General features: G+C 43.3%; 1 protein-coding gene across 1 annotated transcript; it reads right to left on the reverse strand.

The window, feature by feature from the left end:
* Positions 1-1,311: 1,311 nt before the first annotated feature.
* On the reverse strand, positions 1,312-10,588 carry LOC134935060 (interleukin-1 beta-like). The gene is made up of 7 exons (XM_063930363.1): positions 10,525-10,588; positions 10,305-10,359; positions 9,660-9,702; positions 8,854-9,073; positions 7,294-7,473; positions 6,671-6,813; positions 1,312-1,853 (listed from the first exon to the last, which is right to left on the reverse strand). Exons 2-7 carry the CDS (start codon positions 10,349-10,351, stop codon positions 1,638-1,640), a joined length of 849 nt encoding a protein of 282 aa, XP_063786433.1. The 5' UTR covers positions 10,352-10,359; positions 10,525-10,588; the 3' UTR covers positions 1,312-1,637.
* Positions 10,589-18,200: the final 7,612 nt, after the last annotated feature.

The raw sequence follows: 18,200 nt of genomic DNA on the forward strand, positions 1-18,200 counted from the left end.
CACTACACTAGGGGGATGGTTAGGGTTAGGCACTAGGGAGAGCATTGGGGTTAGTCTGAGGGAGGGGATAGTCAGATGTAGGCACTATGGGGAAGGTTAGAGTTAGGCACAAGGGGAGGGTTAGGATTAGGCACTAGGGGGAGGGTGTGGGTTATGCACTAAGGGGGAGAGTTAGGCTGCGGGAGGGGACGGTCAGACTTAGGCTATGGGGAAGGTTAGGATCAGGCACTAGGGGAGGGTTGGGCACTAGAGGGAAGGTTAGAGTTATACTTTAAGGGGGAGGGTTAAGGCAAGGCTGAGGGAGAGGATGGTCGGACTTAGGCACTAGGGGGAAGGTTAGGGTTAAGCACTAAGGGGATGGTTAGGTGTTAGGGATAGCATTAGAGTTAGGGACGTTATTCACCACTGAATGTCAGCAGAAAGTCCTTTTATCCTGAGATATCTCCTGCTGGAGACCCCCTGAGTGATTACTGCACTACCGGGACTGTTTGTCAACATTCTAATCATGTTAACATTTCATCAGTGTCGCCATTATGTCTGTCAACATATGTAACATCAACATGCTAAGCATGCCGACATTATGACCATGTCATCATTCTCACGTTGACATTATGAATATCGAATGATGAATGTAAATAAAATATACTGAATCTGTGTAAGTAAATAGTGTTTTTTACTTGTGATGCAATGTCATTTATTATACAGGAATAGGCAAAAAAAACCCTCAGATTTTAAAGGTTAACAAAAAATTATGGTAAGTGCTATTCAAAATGTTAGTACATAATTTAAAAGTGTGTGGAACACAGTTTATTTTCAATAGGTTCTTAAAATGAAATGGTCCAGAAGGTAGCCTTTATTGGAAAGACAGTAGAACTCGGTGGGCCATTTCCAGCGTAATTGCTGCAATTTCTTGACGAAGCTCACTTTCATTTCTCTGGCTATGCTAACAAGCAGCATATTCATTATTGGTCAGAAAACTATCCTCATCAACTTAATGAAAGGCCTCTAAATAGCCAGTGGGGCATATTGAAGAGCTGGGGCCTACAAACATCGACGAAGAACCATTGATGAACTGGAGGCTGCTATACATCAAGAAATGATGATATCATATTCAAAAACATCATTTTTTAATTTAAAACCGCAGCATTTTTTATTTTTAAACTCATCAGAAATGTAAATTGCATCAATCACAAGCATGACTTTTTATTCCAATATTTTTTTATTGATACTACATTAAATCTTGTCATAAAACAAAGCGTTTTTTCAATAAATAATATAAAACCTGCATCTCACAGGATAAAATAAATAATTTCAAAGCAACCATTTGCCATTGCTATATTAAATAGAGACTAAAACATGTATAAAATATAGACATAAACAATAAGAGAATATGCCAACGTCGTATATGTAAATGATAAATAAATAAATAAACTATATATAATATATAACTCTTGACATAGCCTGGTTTTTGTTCTCTGCACGAGAATCTGAACTTTATGAAAGTAATTACAATAAAACAAATTCTGTTACATCTGACCAATGACTGAACATCTGAAGGACAACTCATGTTAGATGTGTAACAGAAGTGACACTGGCTCCTGCGCTGTACATAGTACATACATAGAAGTGGTTGGATCTCAGATACCTTCTGGAGTAACATCAAAATCCCTAAGAAACACTTGATCGTTTTGTGGCTTCATTTGCACAAACTGATGCTCCTGCTGGGACGTGCTAATATACCATCCTGGGAAAGCCACTGATTCAAAGGTGGTGTTGTGACTGGTGTTTTGTGTCTTGTAGAAGAGGAAGGGTAGCAAGTCATCATTCTTTTTCCCTCGAATGTTGGTGACCTCCTAAGAGAAACAGAAGAATTCAGTTGAGACTCAGGAAAGAATAGACATAGTGTGGCAGATGTATTAACATGGAGAAGGCGTAAGAAAGTGATAAACCAATGATAAGTACAAGGTGATAAACGCACCAGCCAATCAGCTCCAATATGTAAATTAACAGTTAGGAGCTGATTGGCTGGTACGTTTATCACCTAGCACTTATCACTGGCTTATAACTTCCACTGTACTGCATACCAGAAAGACGAAATAATCAAACATATGGCTTGGAATTTCCCACTTTGAATTAACTTCTCAACTAGAGTTGCATCAACGATCTTCCTGTCCAGGCTTTTACACTCTAGTGATGTTAAACTGTTTATTGCAGTCTGTAGTTGCTTTTCACAGGGGGTTTTTAACATTTTGTTCTTAACCAAATTACCTCTGTGAATAAACTTTAAAAAAAAAATTCTGTGATAATTTCTCCATTTTGAAGTGCTTCAAAAGGGGGTTATCACTTTAAAATGAAAAATGTGCTTCTGGTAGGCAAATCGGCACATATTAAAACAATTTATGTGCAAACTATCTGCTGTGAGACGGATATTTCAGCTGACATACATCAATTCAGTTTGAAAACAGTAGTCTGTGAGCTCTCCTTGGCTTCCCTTCCCTATTCACAGTACAACAGAATTAGGCAGGTAGCTGAGTCTGTTGTCAGTTATTTAATTATTGCAACACATTTGCAAAATAGATAATCCCTGACCTAGAGATAAACTGATACATTCACGCTTTCCAAGAATTTTTCCTTATACACAACGGAGCAGGAAAAGTTCTAGAATGAATGAAGCACATGTTATAATCAACTGGATGATTATATATATATATATATATATATATATATAGTCCCTTAAAAAGGACCCAGTACCCCTGTTATATGCAATAGAAAATACTTTATCCAAGAAAAGTCAATGTTTAAATAGACATGTTTATCCAATAAAGTGCATGAAAGTTACCAGGGGCATGACTTAAAAAACATCATGTGAGATCATATAGCCGTATTAAAAATCTCCACAATCATAGATGCCATAACCAGGTGGTTAATTCATACTAATATTGCATGCCTCCAGTGTCAAGTTAATAAGTCCTCAGTTGGATCTCGCTAATGTGTGCGGATTGGTTTTGGATTGCATTATATATATATATATATATATATATATATATATATATATATACACACACACACACACACACACACACACACATACATACATGCACACACACACACACACACATATATATATATTGCAGTTTGTCCAGCACTCCCATAGTAATGTTACCTTGACCCGGTGCCCTCACAGTATGCGGATACACTTTAGAAGAACAAAGGTGCGGCACTCAGAGCTCAGGATAATGAGTGCTCTGAGTGCCGCACCTTTGTTCTTTATATATATATATATATATATATATATATATATATATATATATATATATATATACACACACACACACACACACACATATACTGCGCAAAAAAATAAAGGGAACACTAAAATAACACATCCTAGATCTGAATGAATGAAATATTCTTATTAAATACTTTGTTCTTTACATAGTTGAATGTGCTGACAACAAAATCACACAAAAATTATCAATGGAAATCAAATTTATTAACCCATGGAGGTCTGGATTTGGAGTCACACTCAAAATTAAAGTGGAAAAACACACTACAGGCTGATCCAACTTTGATGTAATGTCCTTAAAACAAGTCAAAATGAGGCTCAGTAGTGTGTGTGGCCTCAACGTGCCTGTATGACTTCCCTACAACCCACACAAGTGGCTCAATTAGTGCAGCTCATCCAGGATGGCACATCAATGCGAGCTGTGGCAAGAAGGTTTGCTGTGTCTGTTAGCGTAGTGTCCAGAGCATGGAGGCGCTACCAGGAGACAGGCCAGTACACCAGGAGACGTGGAGGAGGCCGTAGGAGGGCAACAACCCAGCAGCAGGACCGCTACCTCCGCCTTTGTGCACGGAGGAACAGGAGGAGCACTGCCAGAGCCCTGCAAAATGACCTCCAGCAAGCCACAAATGTGCATGTGTCTACTCAAACGATCAGAAACAGACTCCATGAGGGTGGTATGAGGGCCCGACGTCCACAGGTGGGGGTTGTGCTTACAGCCCAACACCGTGCAGGATGTTTGGCATTTCCCAGAGAACACCAAGATTGGCAAATTCGCCACTGGCGCCCTGTGCTCTTCACAGATGAAAGCAGGTTCTCACTGAGCACATGTGACAGACGTGACAGAGTCTGGAGACGCCAAGGAGAAAGTTCTTCTGCCTGCAACATCCTCCAGCATGACCGGTTTGGCAGTGGGTCAGTAATGGTGTGGGGTGGCATTTCTTTGGGGCCCGCACAGCCCTCCATGTACTCGCCAGAGGTAGCCTGACCACCATTAGGTACCGAGATGAGATCATCAGACCCCTTGTGAGACCATATGCTGGTGCGGTTGGCCCTGGGTTCCTCCTAATGCAAGACAATGCTAGACCTCATGTGGCTGGAGTGTGTCAGCAGTTCCTGCAAGACGAAGGCATTTATGCTATGGACTGGCCCGCCCATTCCCCAGACCTGAATCCATTTGAGCACATCTGGGACATCATGTCTCGCTCCATCCACCAACACTACGTGCACCACAGACTTTCCAGGAGTTGGCGGATGCTTTAGTCCAGGTCTGGGAGGAGATCCCTCAGGATACCATCCGCCACCTCATCAGGAGCATGCCCAGGCGTTGTAGGGAGGTCATACAGGCACGTGGAGGCCACACACACTACTGAGCCTCATTTTGACTTGTTTTAAGGACATTACATCAAAGTTGGATCAGCCTGTAGTGTGTTTTTCCACTTTAATTTTGAGTGTGACTCCAAATCCAGACCTCCATGGGTTAATAAATTTGATTTCCATTGATAATTTTTGTGTGATTTTGTTGTCAGCACATTCAACTATGTAAAGAACAAAGTATTTAATAAGAATATTTCATTCATTCAGATCTAGGATGTGTTATTTTAGTGTTCCCTTTATTTTTTTGAGCAGTATATATATACAGGTTGAGTATCCCATATCCAAATATCCGATATACGGAATATTCCGAAATACGGACTTTTTTGAGTGAGAGTGAGATAGTGAAACTTTTGTTTTTTGATGGCTCAATGTACACAAACTTTGTTTAATACACACAGTTATTAAAAATATTGTATTAAATGACCTTCAGGCTGTGTGTATAAGGTGTATATGAAACATAAATGAATTGTGTGAATGTAGATACACTTTGTTTAATGCACAGAGTTATAAAAAGTATTGGCTAAAATTACCTTCAGGCTGTGTGTATAAAGTGTATATGAAACATAAATGCATTCTGTGCTTAGACTTAGGTCCCATCGCCATGATATATCATTATGGTAGGCAATTAATCCAAAATACGGAAAAATCAGATATCCAAAATACCTCTGGTCCCAAGCATTTTGGATAAGGGATACTCAACATAAATATATATATATATATATATATATATATATATATATATATATACATACACACACACACACACACACACACACACACACACACACACAGCAATGGATCTGGCACTCAGGTGGTGTAGTGACTTGACAATACCTGCTCCAATTCCATCCTCGCAGGGCACAACACACCCAATATGCAGGAATGAACTGAGCCGGCACTAGGAGACTTGTAATGAGTGAAAATACGTGTGGTTTATTGTAGTGTTTCAGGGACGTGCTCCCTATCCTGATGAAGGGGAGCACATCCCCGAAAAGTTGAAATAAACCACGCTTGTTTTTACTCATTACAAGTCTCCGAGCTCCGCCTCGGTTCGTTCCTGTATATAATTAGCGGACATGTTTAGACGGGGCAGAACAGTGGATAGAGATGGGGCAGGGCTGGACAGAGCAGGGGGTGTGACTGAGCCAGTCACACAGAGTCGACAGTTATGTCAGCATCGTTGAAATGTTGACATGGAGCATTTCAACATAAGCAGAATGTCATCATGTTCTGCACAGAGCAGAAGGTATGGCTAGCCTGTGGCAGTGGAGAGTTAGTGTTAGGCATTAGGGGGAGGGTTAGGGTAATGCTGTTGGAGAGCTAGGGTAGATATATGGGGTTATTGCTGGAGTTAGTACATGTCACATTCCCCTGACCGCTGGACCCAGAAGACAACGCCAGAGATCAACTACCAGGTAAGTGAAACCGCTGTATCGGGACACTCTGTTTTGTTGAAATTGTAATCATGTTGACATTTCATGCTGCATGCCAATATTATAACCATGTCGACGTTATGGGGGAGATTCAGTTGTGTTTTGGGGCGCCCAAAGTAATGGCCACCCATCATAGCAATTCAATTATTGCTCTAATTGGGCGCCCAGTACTTTTTAGTGCCCAAATAGTTGGGGTTTAACTGTGAATAGTGGCTAATCCCATCTAAAGTAGTCCCTGTAGCACGAAAACACTTTTTGCACATTTCTGCAAGCAGAATTGTCGGTGATGGTAATGATCACACTCAAAAGGTAGAACAATTGAATTGCTCCCATCAGGGGCCACCTAGTGGCTGGCACCTTAACAACAATTGCATGATGAATATCGACAAAACATTCAGAACTCTGCTGTGACCTGGTGCCTATGCTAGTATATTTATATGCAAAAATATTTTCTATTTCCATATAACGTTGTAATGGAGATGTGTAACATGCAGTTACGGAGAATAACCAGTGTCAGTTTAGTAAGGTGGTTTATTGTTGTTGTCGCTGGCAGGAACAGACGTTCATATATACTCACCGTCAGAGATAATACTGGAGTACTGGCTGTACCTTCTTCAGGCACGCAAGATAAAAAAAGATTGCCACCGGCAATACCCAACGTGACTGGAAGTCTCTTTTCCACCAGAGGAGCAGAAATGTAGGTGCCCACATTTATCTTAACTGAAAAAGAAGAAAAAGTGTGTAAACAAATTGCGCTCATGTTATAATACAATAAATTGTGTATATGGAAGTGTACAGTGCACACTGCTCATTTTCCATGTATCAGAGACCTTTGCATTACTAGGATTTTATCCAGATATCAATAGCTTAGGTTTATTAAAAATAAAAGGTAAACCCTAATGTAGTTACATAACCTGTATGGGGAAAACCTGCAACATGGAAGGATGCGCAATGTGCCATTTCAGAACTGCCCATTGCGCTCAGTTGATTCCCCTCCGTAGTGTTCACAGAGAAACAAAATATTTATAATAGGTGTTTAAATCCCCCCCCCCCCCCCCCCCATCCCCCAGGAAGCTTTCTCATTCTCTGTTCTGGTATTGTATGCTCTCTGCAGTAATACAGTGTTACAGCCTCGTTATTGCAGGACATGAAATGATCACATTGTTTCCGGAGTATAGCGTAACAAATGTGATGACATACCTTGTTGCTCAAGATTCTTGCCTTGTAAAAACAAGGCCACAAGGTGAGCGCTGCCTGGGAATTCTTGCAGTGCCAGACACTTCTGTCTGCAGTCTCGAATAATATGGACAATTGTGTTTCTACGTCGCAGTTTGGGTCGGGGCGCATATGTTTCTTCTATGTTGTTTAACGAGATTTCTTCTAAAGAAAGAAATAGAACAAGTTAGAAAATGTTCATTGCTCAATCAGTTTCCTGTACTTACACTACATTGCGTTATGTGGTCTGTGTGATTCCCAGATAGGAACTGAAACCGGGCAACAGGGCAAATGTTCTAGAATGACCCACAGGGGGATGCGGTTATAAGGCATGCGCTTACATATTTTAATATTTGCCTTGTTTATTTAATTATTCTATTTTTTTCTCATTTAAATTAATCAAAATGTTATCCATAATAACTATTAATATAGTGGCGAGCTGAATTGAGCAAAAAGTGACCCGTTTGGGTTCCCAAACGGGACTTTTCTCATAGTGCCCATTAGTTTGGTCGGGTTTAGCTGCTATACGTGGTTTAACCCGACACTTATGGGCACAATATGCTTGCTAAAAAAAAGTCACTTTAGACAGGAGGTCAGGTGCAATATAACAATTGAATTCCCCACTAACAATCCAGGTTTAAGGGATATCTAAGGTTGAACACAGATACTGTAGTTGACTCAAAATAGCTGAGGTACTAATGAAGCCACCTTTGTTTAGGATTATCCTTTAATCCTGGTCTGTTAGCGTACAGTATCTTCAGGACTGAGTTTGGAGAAACTATTTTAGGGTCTGTTTACTTTTAGTACATTTTGGAGAACGTTAATTTCTTATTGCCACATGTAGTGTCAATAAGAAAATAATTATCAGGGCTGAAACCTTATAGTAAATATGCCCCTTAGAGCCACATTTCATTAACCACGGTTAATTATTGTGGGCTAATTGATCTACCGGGACTATACAGTTATAGTCCATGGCAGCCCGCAATAAACCTGCAGGAGGCTCGAATAGAAATCTGTGTTGAACAGACTGATCGCAGATTCCGCAATCCTATTAAACCATAGATCATGTGAATTTATCACGGATTCTATGGATTAATATGCAGTAGCGGTGATACACAGTGAGAGGAAAAGGGTCTGTAACTGAATAGCCCTCGGCATTAAAGCCCAAGGCTACCACCCTTTACCAAGGGTAAATGATCTCATCTAATGTAATCAAATCAAGCCCTTAGTCTGATATTAAATGTCAGAATCCAGTATTGTTTTTTAATTATTAATTTAGTGATGGAATTTTTTATACCTTTTATTTTTTTTAATTAGTCTATTATTGTCATAAAGCTATAACTTATGTATTCTAATAACCAATTTAGATTATTGCATATACTGTATGTTGCTTTGTTTAGAATAAAATATAAACTAATCATGCATAGTAGTTTTGCAAATATACATTCATTAGGATCCCAATTTAAATAGCATGGGTTCCATGTATGAGCTTGTTAACCAATAATTAGCATCTATAAAGGAATTAATAACTGCAGGTGATCTTACCCTCCACTAGGATCTGATCCAGCAGGTCACTGTCATCGAAAAAGGATAATTTGTCGCAACCTTTCCCTCTCTTCAGCTTTTCCACAACCACCACTAGCATTATCGCCTTCTTAAAGGATTGCAGCGTCTTCTCCGGCTTTCTTATCTCCGTCTCTATTTCAGATCTGCATGTTGACCAACTTGTACAATGGGGGGTCCAATTGAAATGCTTCTTGCTGGTCTGAGGAAAACAATTTCAGATGTTTTCTATGGTGTGTACGTATTTTGGCTTTCAATGTAATGTAGCAGAAGTCTTAACAGTTTTAATAAACTAGCTTTTTAGAAAAAAGGGTTCCAAAACTTGAATTTTTGTTACATATTGTTTTTAAAACCCACAAAACAATCCAAATTCAAGAGTTTAAATGGTATATATGTATAAAAGTTTTTTTTTATTATTTGGGCTGTGAATAGATATTTTGCCTCTTTTAAAATCAATGAATTTTGATTTTTCACATATTTTGTACATTTTTCTGTATTACCTAAAGTAATATTAATTTTAACAGCATTGGGGCGATTCTCCGTGATCAACGGGACAGCTACACACATTCGAATGACATACTTCTCCAAAATACCAAGATTTTAGTGGGTCTTAAGTTATAGGGTAAGGCATTGCTACTAAGCAATTAAGTTTTCATATAACAATTTCTTAACAGACCAGTTTAAAAGAAAAAAAAATTAAAAGTGTGTGATGCACGGGACTTTATGTTCACTAAGTGGAGAATCGCCCATTGATACATGAAATAACAGAACTGTTGCATGGAATTTACCTTCATTTCACAGGAACGTTCAGCATAAAATTCTTCGTTTTCACTGAAGATGCAAAAAAATAAAAACACAATGTTAACTTGAGGCACAAATAATCTTCCACATACCCTAATAATTCTGCTGTCACTCAGGCATCGGCTGAAATGTTCTGTGCTTATAATGTAAAATCCGCTGATTTGGACTTTGGCAGCAACAAACATATAGGACCTAATTCAGACCTGATCGTAGCAGAAACATTGTAAGCAGATGGGCAAAACCATGTGCACTGCAGGGGGGGGGGGGGGGACAGATTTAACATGTGCAGGGAGAGTTAGATTTGGGTGGGTTATATTGTTTCTGTGCAGGGTAAATACTGGCTGCTTTATTTTTACACTGCAATTTAGATTTCAGTTTCAACACACCCCACCCAAATCTAACTCTCTGCACATGTTATATCTGCCCCCCCCTGCAGTGCACATGGTTTTGCCCAACTGCTAACAAAGTTCCTGCTGCGATCAACTCAGAATTGCCCCCATGATCAGGTCTGAATTAGGCCCCTAGTTTGAATTTTTTGCTGTCTTCCACATGAAAGCTCCCTGAGAGAGAAGCCTCAAACTGCATCATTATAGGTTATGTTACCCCTTATATAGAAGAATACGCTTTATTACCTGTAACTGTCGATTGATTTAAGGTTTAATTCATGAACTTCTGCCATTGTTAAACCTGCATATAAAGAACAATAAACATATATATGTGTGTGTATATCTCTATATATATATATATATATATATATATATATATATATATATATATAAAACATAAATTTTGCCCATGAATCTTGCATGCTGACAATACAAGAGGAAATAAAGTCACTTGTTACCTTGTTACCTGTTTCTCTAAAGAATTCAGCAAGTCCTATAGAGATTCCTTTGTCCTGGCAGAGAAAGTGGCTTGTCCTTTATCTTCAGTGGACTTTATAGTCAAGTAGACCTGATGATTAAGCAATACAGGATTTCACATCCCCCCTCCCCCCCACCCACAGACACACATACACACAGACACACATACACACATACACACTGCCTGAAAACACAATATGGGAACTCAGATATTTAAATATGCTTTTAAATATAATTCCAGAATGTGGTAGTGAAACGTAACATATATTTAAATTCCACTGTAACATAGATGGTACCAACAAATTAAATATATACATTTAAAATAATATTGAATGGTAACGATATTTCTTGTTTATGTTTTTCCTGCTCAAAATGTTGAACAAAATTTGATTTATCATTATTCCTATAGCTTTATAAGAATGCAATATATTTTAAAGGCCATCTAAAAGATGCAAATCATTATAATGCATTTGTACTATAAGCAGGTGTATTGCGTAAAGGGGGGTACACACGGAGAGATCCGTGCTTAAAATCTAAGCAATCTTGCTAGATTGCTTAGATTTTAAGCACGGATCTGCCGTGTGTATGCCCTCCAGCGATAGCGATGCGCGGCCCCGCGCATCGCTATCGCCGATGCTAGATTGAGCTGCATGCAGGCTCAATCTAGCGGGTCGCTCACTTCACCGTTGTGTGAAGTGAGCGGCCCCCCGTCGGCTTTCCCCCTCGCTCAGCACATCGCGCTGTGCTGAGCGGGGTGAGAGATGTGTGCTGAGCGGTCTGTGTTAAGATCGCTCAGCACACATCTCTCCCGTGAGTACCCCCCTTTAGTGACCTCTACACCAATCCTTTTCTGGTCATTTTACAAATCAGTAGATGTTCTGAAAGCCAAAATGTTGGCCTCTCTAGCACCGTCCTTGACTGGTTTACCTCATACCTCACTAACCGCTCCTTCTCTGTGTCTGCCTCCGGAACCACCTCACACCCTTCCATCCTTCCTGTTGGTGTCCCTCAGGGTTCTGTCCTAGGCCCCCTTCTGTTCTCCCTCTACACCTCTTCCCTGGGTGCGCTCATTAACTCCTTTGGCCTTCAATACCACCTCTATGCTGATGACACACAACTCTACCTCTCCTCTCCTGATCTGTCCCCCTCTGTCCTCTCTCAGGTCTCCAGCTGCCTCCCTGCCATCTCCTCCTGGATGTCTGAGCGCTCTCTGAAGCTCAACATGGATAAAACTGAACTTATTATCTTTCCCCCAGCCAGAGCAACACCCCCTACAAACATCTCTATCACTGTTGACAACACTATCATCTCCCCCGTTGCCCAACTCCGCTGCCTGGGCGTCACTCTTGACTCCTCCCTCTCCTTTGCACCCTACATCCAAGCTCTGGCGCAATCTTGTCGGTTCCAGCTACGCAACATTGCTCGCATCAGGCCATTTCTCTCCCAGAGTGCAACTAAACTAATCATCCACTCACTGGTCATCTCACGACTTGACTACTGCAATGTGCTCCTCACTGGCCTCACTTGCTCCCACATCGCTCCCCTCCAATCTGTCCTCAACTCTGCAGCTAGGCTCATCTTCCTCTCCCGCCGCACCACTTCTGCCACTCCCCTTCAACAAAATCTACACTGGCTCCCATTCCCCTACAGAATCCTCTTCAAACTCCTCACCCTCACATACAAGGCCATCTCTAATTCCACTGCTCCCTACATCTCCAACCTCCTCTCCCTTCATACTCCCTCCCGCCCACTACGGTCGGCTGATGACCGTCGCCTCTCCTCTGCCTTGGTCACTGCTTCCCATGCACGAGTTCAGGATTTTGCCCGTGCTGCACCCCTTCATTGGAATGCGCTCCCCCGCTCCATTAGACTCTCCCCGACCTTGCAAAGCTTCAAACGGGCATTGAAAACCCACCTATTCATCAAAGCGTACCCCTCCAATGCATAACCTAGTCCTTAGGCTGCTCCTCCATCCCCCTGCCCCATGCCTTGGACATCTCTGCTTTGCTCGCATACCACCATCAGGCTTACCTGCTTGCACCTCATGTCATCTGTCTGTTGCCCCTCCCCACTAGATTGTTAGCTCTTCAGAGCAGGGCCCTCTTTCCTCTTGTCTAAACCCTCTTCTTGACACATTTCACTCAGCGACCATCTTTACCTGCTTTCTCTCCTGCTGGTAAAGGCTCATCTCTATCTATGGCCGCCAGCCCCAAGTAGTACAATGATTACTCCTTCGCTACTTACATCTAAGCTGTATTATGTTTTGAGAATTGTGTTGCTCTTTGTTACCTGCACTCCATTTTTGTTATTTATTTACTGTTATGCTAAGTTTAGTCTCCCTGTACTGTCCTTTGTACGGCGCTGCGAAACACTTGTGGCGCCCTATAAATAAAATGTAATAATAATAATAATAAAAGCAATTACCTTTTGTGATGTTGCCAGAAATGTTCCACTGCTAGCAATCTCTCCAACAGGATGAGCTGATTGTGTGGGACAGGGAGGTCTGTTTACTATTCTGATGTATGCCCCCAGGGTTATTGATGAATGCACAAAGACAATGTGGGGAGAAAAAGCTATTCAGAGATAAACCTTTATCTGGCTTAGATATCTGCAATCCTATACTTTATCTTTAGCAGGGTCCCTATGTGGTGCCACTCCTAGACCTGAAAGGTATATGCATAAATGCATTCTCCTCTCACTGCTCTTTGATATACCCCTTTTCCACTAGCGACCCGTGCTACAGCCCCCTGCAGACAGCGCTCACCAACCCAGCAATTGCCGGGTTGGTGACGCGCTAGTGACGCGGCATGATCTCTCAGCGCCGCCCTCCCTATGCACTGTAAATGGGAGCCGTGTCGCCTCAACACGGCTCCCGTTCACACTAGACCACTAGCCGGGTTGAACACGTGTTCAACCCGGCTAGCTACCCGGGTAGGATTCCCGGATCACTTGATCACTTGATGCCGGGGGACCCGTTTCCACTAGGGAAAAACACGGGTAAATGCGCGTCCCCGCGTATTTACCCATGTTTAAAAAAGCTAGTGGAAAAGGGGTATAAATGTCACAGTACTCAGAGATACCACAGTATTAGCTTTCCTTGGGTCATCTATATACTGCAGTGCCGTAACTAGACATTTTAGCGCTGTGTGCAAGAAACAGCATCGGCACCCCCCCCCATATACAAAACAGGGCCATTGCGCACATCAGGCGCGTGCCAAAACTATAGGAGCATGGCCACAGAGCTCCGTTTCACACATTATGGCAGCAAAGCCCCCCTTTTTTTTACACATTAGGCAGGTAGAGTCCCCTTTTTTACACATCACAACGGCAGAGTCCCCCTTTTTACACATTACGCAGGCAGAGTCCCCTTTTTACACATTACGGCAGCAGAGAGTCCCTTTTTTTTACACATTATGGCAGCAGAGAGTCCCCTTTTTTTACACATCACGGCAGCAGAGAGTCCCCTTTTTTACACATCACGGCAGCAGAGAGTCCCCTTTTTTACACATCACGGCAGCAGAGAGTCCCCTTTTTTACACATCACAGCAGCAGAGAGTCCCCTTTTTTACACATTAGGGCAGCAGAGAGTCCCCTTTTTTACACATTATGGCAGCAGAGGCCTCCTTTTTACACTTTAAGCAGGCAGAGTCCCCTTTTTACACATTATGGCAGCAGAGAGTCCCCTTTTTTACACATTACGGCAGCAGAGAGTCCCCTTTTTTACACATTATGGCAGCAGAGGCCTCCTTTTTACACATTAAGCAGGCAGAGTCCCCATTTTTACACATCACGGTAGCAGAGAGTCCCCTTTTTTGCACATCACGGCAGCAGAGAGTCCCCTTTTTTACACATTACGGCAGCAGAGAGTCCCCTTTTTTACACATTATGGCAGCAGAGGCCTCCTTTTTACACATTAAGCATGCAGGGTCCCCTTTTTACACATTATGCAGCAGATTCCTCTTTTTACACATTAAGCAGGCAGAGTCTCATTTTACACATTAGGAAGCAGAGTCCCCCTTTTTACATGAAAGAGACAGAGAGAGAGAGAGAGAGAGAGAGAGAGAGAGAGAGAGAGAGAGAGAGAAAGTGTGTGTTTGTGTGTGTAAGTATTATACTTAACTGTGACCAGCTGGCAGAGTGGCAGGCCCTCTCTTCTCCTTCCTGGCCTCCTCCTCCTCCTCCCCCAGCTCTCAGCTCCTCGCAGTGCAGTCTCTCCCGAGTTGCAGGGGGTGGCGATCCGGCATCCAGATGCGAACATTTATGTCCCGGGACTCGGGAGCCAGAGCTGCTGCTCCTCCATCCTCTCTCCCCCGCGGCCGCTCCCCCGGCATGATGCAGTTGCTCCCAGCACAACAAATATTGAACTTGCAGGGGGAAGGTAAGGGAGCCATCACCGCAACTATGTCTGAGAACAGCCTGCTGCTGGTGCTGGTGATCAGTGCAGAGGCTGGGACGCTGCTGAATGAAGCCGCGAAGACCAGAGGGCCGGGTCAGCGAAGCCTGGACGCTGAGGAGTTGATAGTGGTGAGTGGGCGCCGTCAGATTAGACTGCGCTAGCTGGATGATTGCAGCAGGCAGCAGCAGTGCACGGACAATCACCTTGCTTGCCCGCATACTGAGCCAGCGCTACTGAGTCCCCTGCAGCAAAGGAAGCAGGAGATGGGAGACAGGCGCCAGCGGGAGTGAGTCGGGCTGGGGATAGCGGCCATGTGGGTGAGGGGTGTGCTGCCAGATGGTGCGCCCTCAGTGCATTTGCGCTGTGGGCAAGGCACCATTGGCACACATCTAGTTACGGCCCTGATATACTGTACCCTCTACCAGGGATGGACTGGCCCACAGGGGGAAAACCCCGGTGGGCCCCACTGTCAGGGCCCCCACCTCCTCCTCTAGGGATCAGGTTCCAGACTGCACTTGACATTAAACATATGTTACCTTATACTGCACAGGACTATGGTGTATTCTCTACGGGATGCGGTCATGTGACTGATGCTTGGAATCCCGGTGGTAACCATGCCAACGCCAGAATCCCGAGTCGACAATGCCGCACGATGGAATGCTGACACACAGGGTCTATTTCCACTCGTGGGTGTCCATGACACCGAGCCTGCTGCATGGCAAGTGCAATGAACCCGCAAGGGGCTTTGTTTCACTTGCCTCCTCTGTGGCATTCTGCTGCCGGGATCCTGTGGATGCTAAGCTGACCGCCGGGATCCCATCCGCTGGGAACGCATTACCAATCCTTGTCTACAGTGCATTTCTGCTATTAATTGGTATATTATCATGCATGCACTTACTAGTAATTACTAAATATATTTATCAGGGGTCCCAGACCATGCACTTTCTAATGGTTAGGCAAACCAATGTGGTAGGCCACACCCCCTTTGGAGACTGGCCACACTTATAAAACTGATCCCTACCACTGCATTCACTGGTGGGACCTTCACGCCCCAGTCTGACACTGCACTGTACATATTGTAGTACTTCCAATCTCATGTACTGTAGATAAGACACACAGTGGCCCTCATTCCGAGTTGTTCGCTCGCTAGCAGATTTTAGCAGTATTGCACACGCTAGGCCGCCGCCCTCTGGGAGTGTATCTTAGCTTAGCAGAATAGCGAACGAAAGATTAGCAAAACTGCTACTAAATAATTCTTTGCAGTTTCTGAGTAGCTCCAGACCTACTCCTAGATTGCGATCAGCTCAGTCCGTTTAGTTCCTGGTTTGACGTCACAAACACGCCCTGCGTTCGGCCAGCCACTCCCCCGTTTCTCCAGACACTCCCGCGTTTTTCCCTGACACGCCTGCGTTTTTTAGCACACTCCCGGAAAACACTCAGTTACCACCCAGAAACGCCCCTTTCCTGTCAATCATTCACGATCAGCAGTGCAACTGAAAAACGTCGCTCGAATACCAGCAAATCTACTAAGTTTTGTGTTAATTAACTTAGCGCATGCGCTCTGCGTACCATGCGCATGCGCATTTAGCAACAAATCGCAGCATAGCGAAAATCAGCAACGAGCGAACAACTCGGAATGACCACCAGTGTTCTTTCATGTATCATTATATATAACAGATGTTGTTCACCTGTTCCCTCAAGATCTGTTTAACTGTTTACATTTAAGTAGTTGTAGTAGTATTCTGGGAATGTGTCTGTATGCATGTGGCCCTCTTGTGGGCACTGTCACAACCACTGAAATGTGTTGCTTATCCAAATGAGTATGATGAGTAGTGGTGGCTGTATGGTACTAAAGTGCCCAACCAAGGGTGAAACACGTAGTTATAGTTCAAAGATCACTGATCCCTGGTAAGAGAGAGGAAAGAAAAGTTCAGCATTATAAGTGTTTCTCAACTTCAGAAATTTAAAGCTTCTGCAAAACATACTAATCCTCACTTCCCCATAATTATTACAAGGGAGGAGATTTTTATTTAATTTTATTTGTGTAAATCAATTTAAAGGTCTTTTTGTACGTTTTTATATTTTCAGTAGAGTTGTTCACTAAGTGTAATTGTATACTAATATCAGTAGATATTCTCTGCCCCACAACCTTAAGTTCAGTACATAGGCCCTCATTCCGAGTTGTTCGCTCGCAAGGCGATTTCAGCAGAGTTACACACGCTAAGCCGCCGCCTACTGGGAGTGAATCTAAACTTCTTAAATGTGCGACCGATGTATGCGCATTTTTGCGATCAAAAACGAGTTAGCAGTTTCTGAGTAACTCCAGACTTACTCTGCCTGTGCGATCAGTTCAGTGCTTTTCGGTCCCGGCTGACGTCAGAAACACACCCAGCGTTCGGCCAAGCACTCCCACCGTTTCTCCAGACACGCCTGCGTTTTTTCCGGAAACGGTAGCGTTTTCAGCCACACGCCCATAAAACGCCATACATCCGCCCAGTAACACCCATTTCCTGTCAATCACAATGCGATCGCCGGAGCGATGAAAAAGCCGTGAGTAAAATTACTTTCTTCATAGTAAAGTTACTTGGCGCATGCGCAGTGCGAACATTACGCATGCGCACTAAGAGAATTCTCACTGCGATGCGATGAAAAATACCGAGCGAACAACTCGGAATGAGGGCCATAGTAACTCAATGCATGTAATATTGTGCAGTGGGAAAGTTTGGTTTTATAACTGGTTTTGTGGTTTTTTTGTGTTGAACGCAATCTTTGTGAAAACAAATTTTGGATTTTTGTGTACTTTCTCTTTCTTTTGGCTTTATGTTGTGTCCTTTAATTTATGGAAGTATATTTAATTGTATGCATGTGTGAGAGGTGCGGCTGCTGTGCGTGTGGTGGTGCCTGCTGCCGTGCAGGTGTAGACTCTGTACTCACCAGGCGCCGCTCTCTCTCACCTTCAGGTACCGGAACCTTCAACGGACCTGGCAACTCTTCCGTCGGACCCGGACACGACGACCTAGGAGGAAAGAGATTGCTGAGTGCCGTCCTCCTACCTGTGGACCGAAACGCCCTCCGACCTCTAGAAAAATAGTGCTTTCGGGCTAGGTGGGGGTCATCATTGGCGTCCGCCTCAGAGCCCGAATTTCACCTATCGGCACTTTCGCACCAGGTGGAAATTCCGCCTTGCACAGCCGTGCAAGGCTCACCGTTGCCCTGAAGGAAGGGAGATAGAAAGGAACACAACCAAACACTCAGACCGTGGTTACTCA

This window comes from Pseudophryne corroboree, chromosome 6 (assembly GCF_028390025.1).
Source record: "Pseudophryne corroboree isolate aPseCor3 chromosome 6, aPseCor3.hap2, whole genome shotgun sequence".
NCBI lineage: Eukaryota > Metazoa > Chordata > Amphibia > Anura > Myobatrachidae > Pseudophryne > Pseudophryne corroboree.

Coding starts and splice junctions, on each gene's coding strand:
- LOC134935060 (XM_063930363.1), bottom strand. CDS start 10,351: ATGGCAGAAGTTCATGAATTAAACCTTAAATCAATCGACAGTTACAG. Junction 9,703..10,304: donor AAATCAATCGACAGTTACAG/GTAATAAAGCGT, acceptor TTGCATCTTCAG/TGAAAACGAAGAATTTTATG. Junction 9,074..9,659: donor AACGTTCCTGTGAAATGAAG/GTAAATTCCATG, acceptor TGTTTTCCTCAG/ACCAGCAAGAAGCATTTCAA.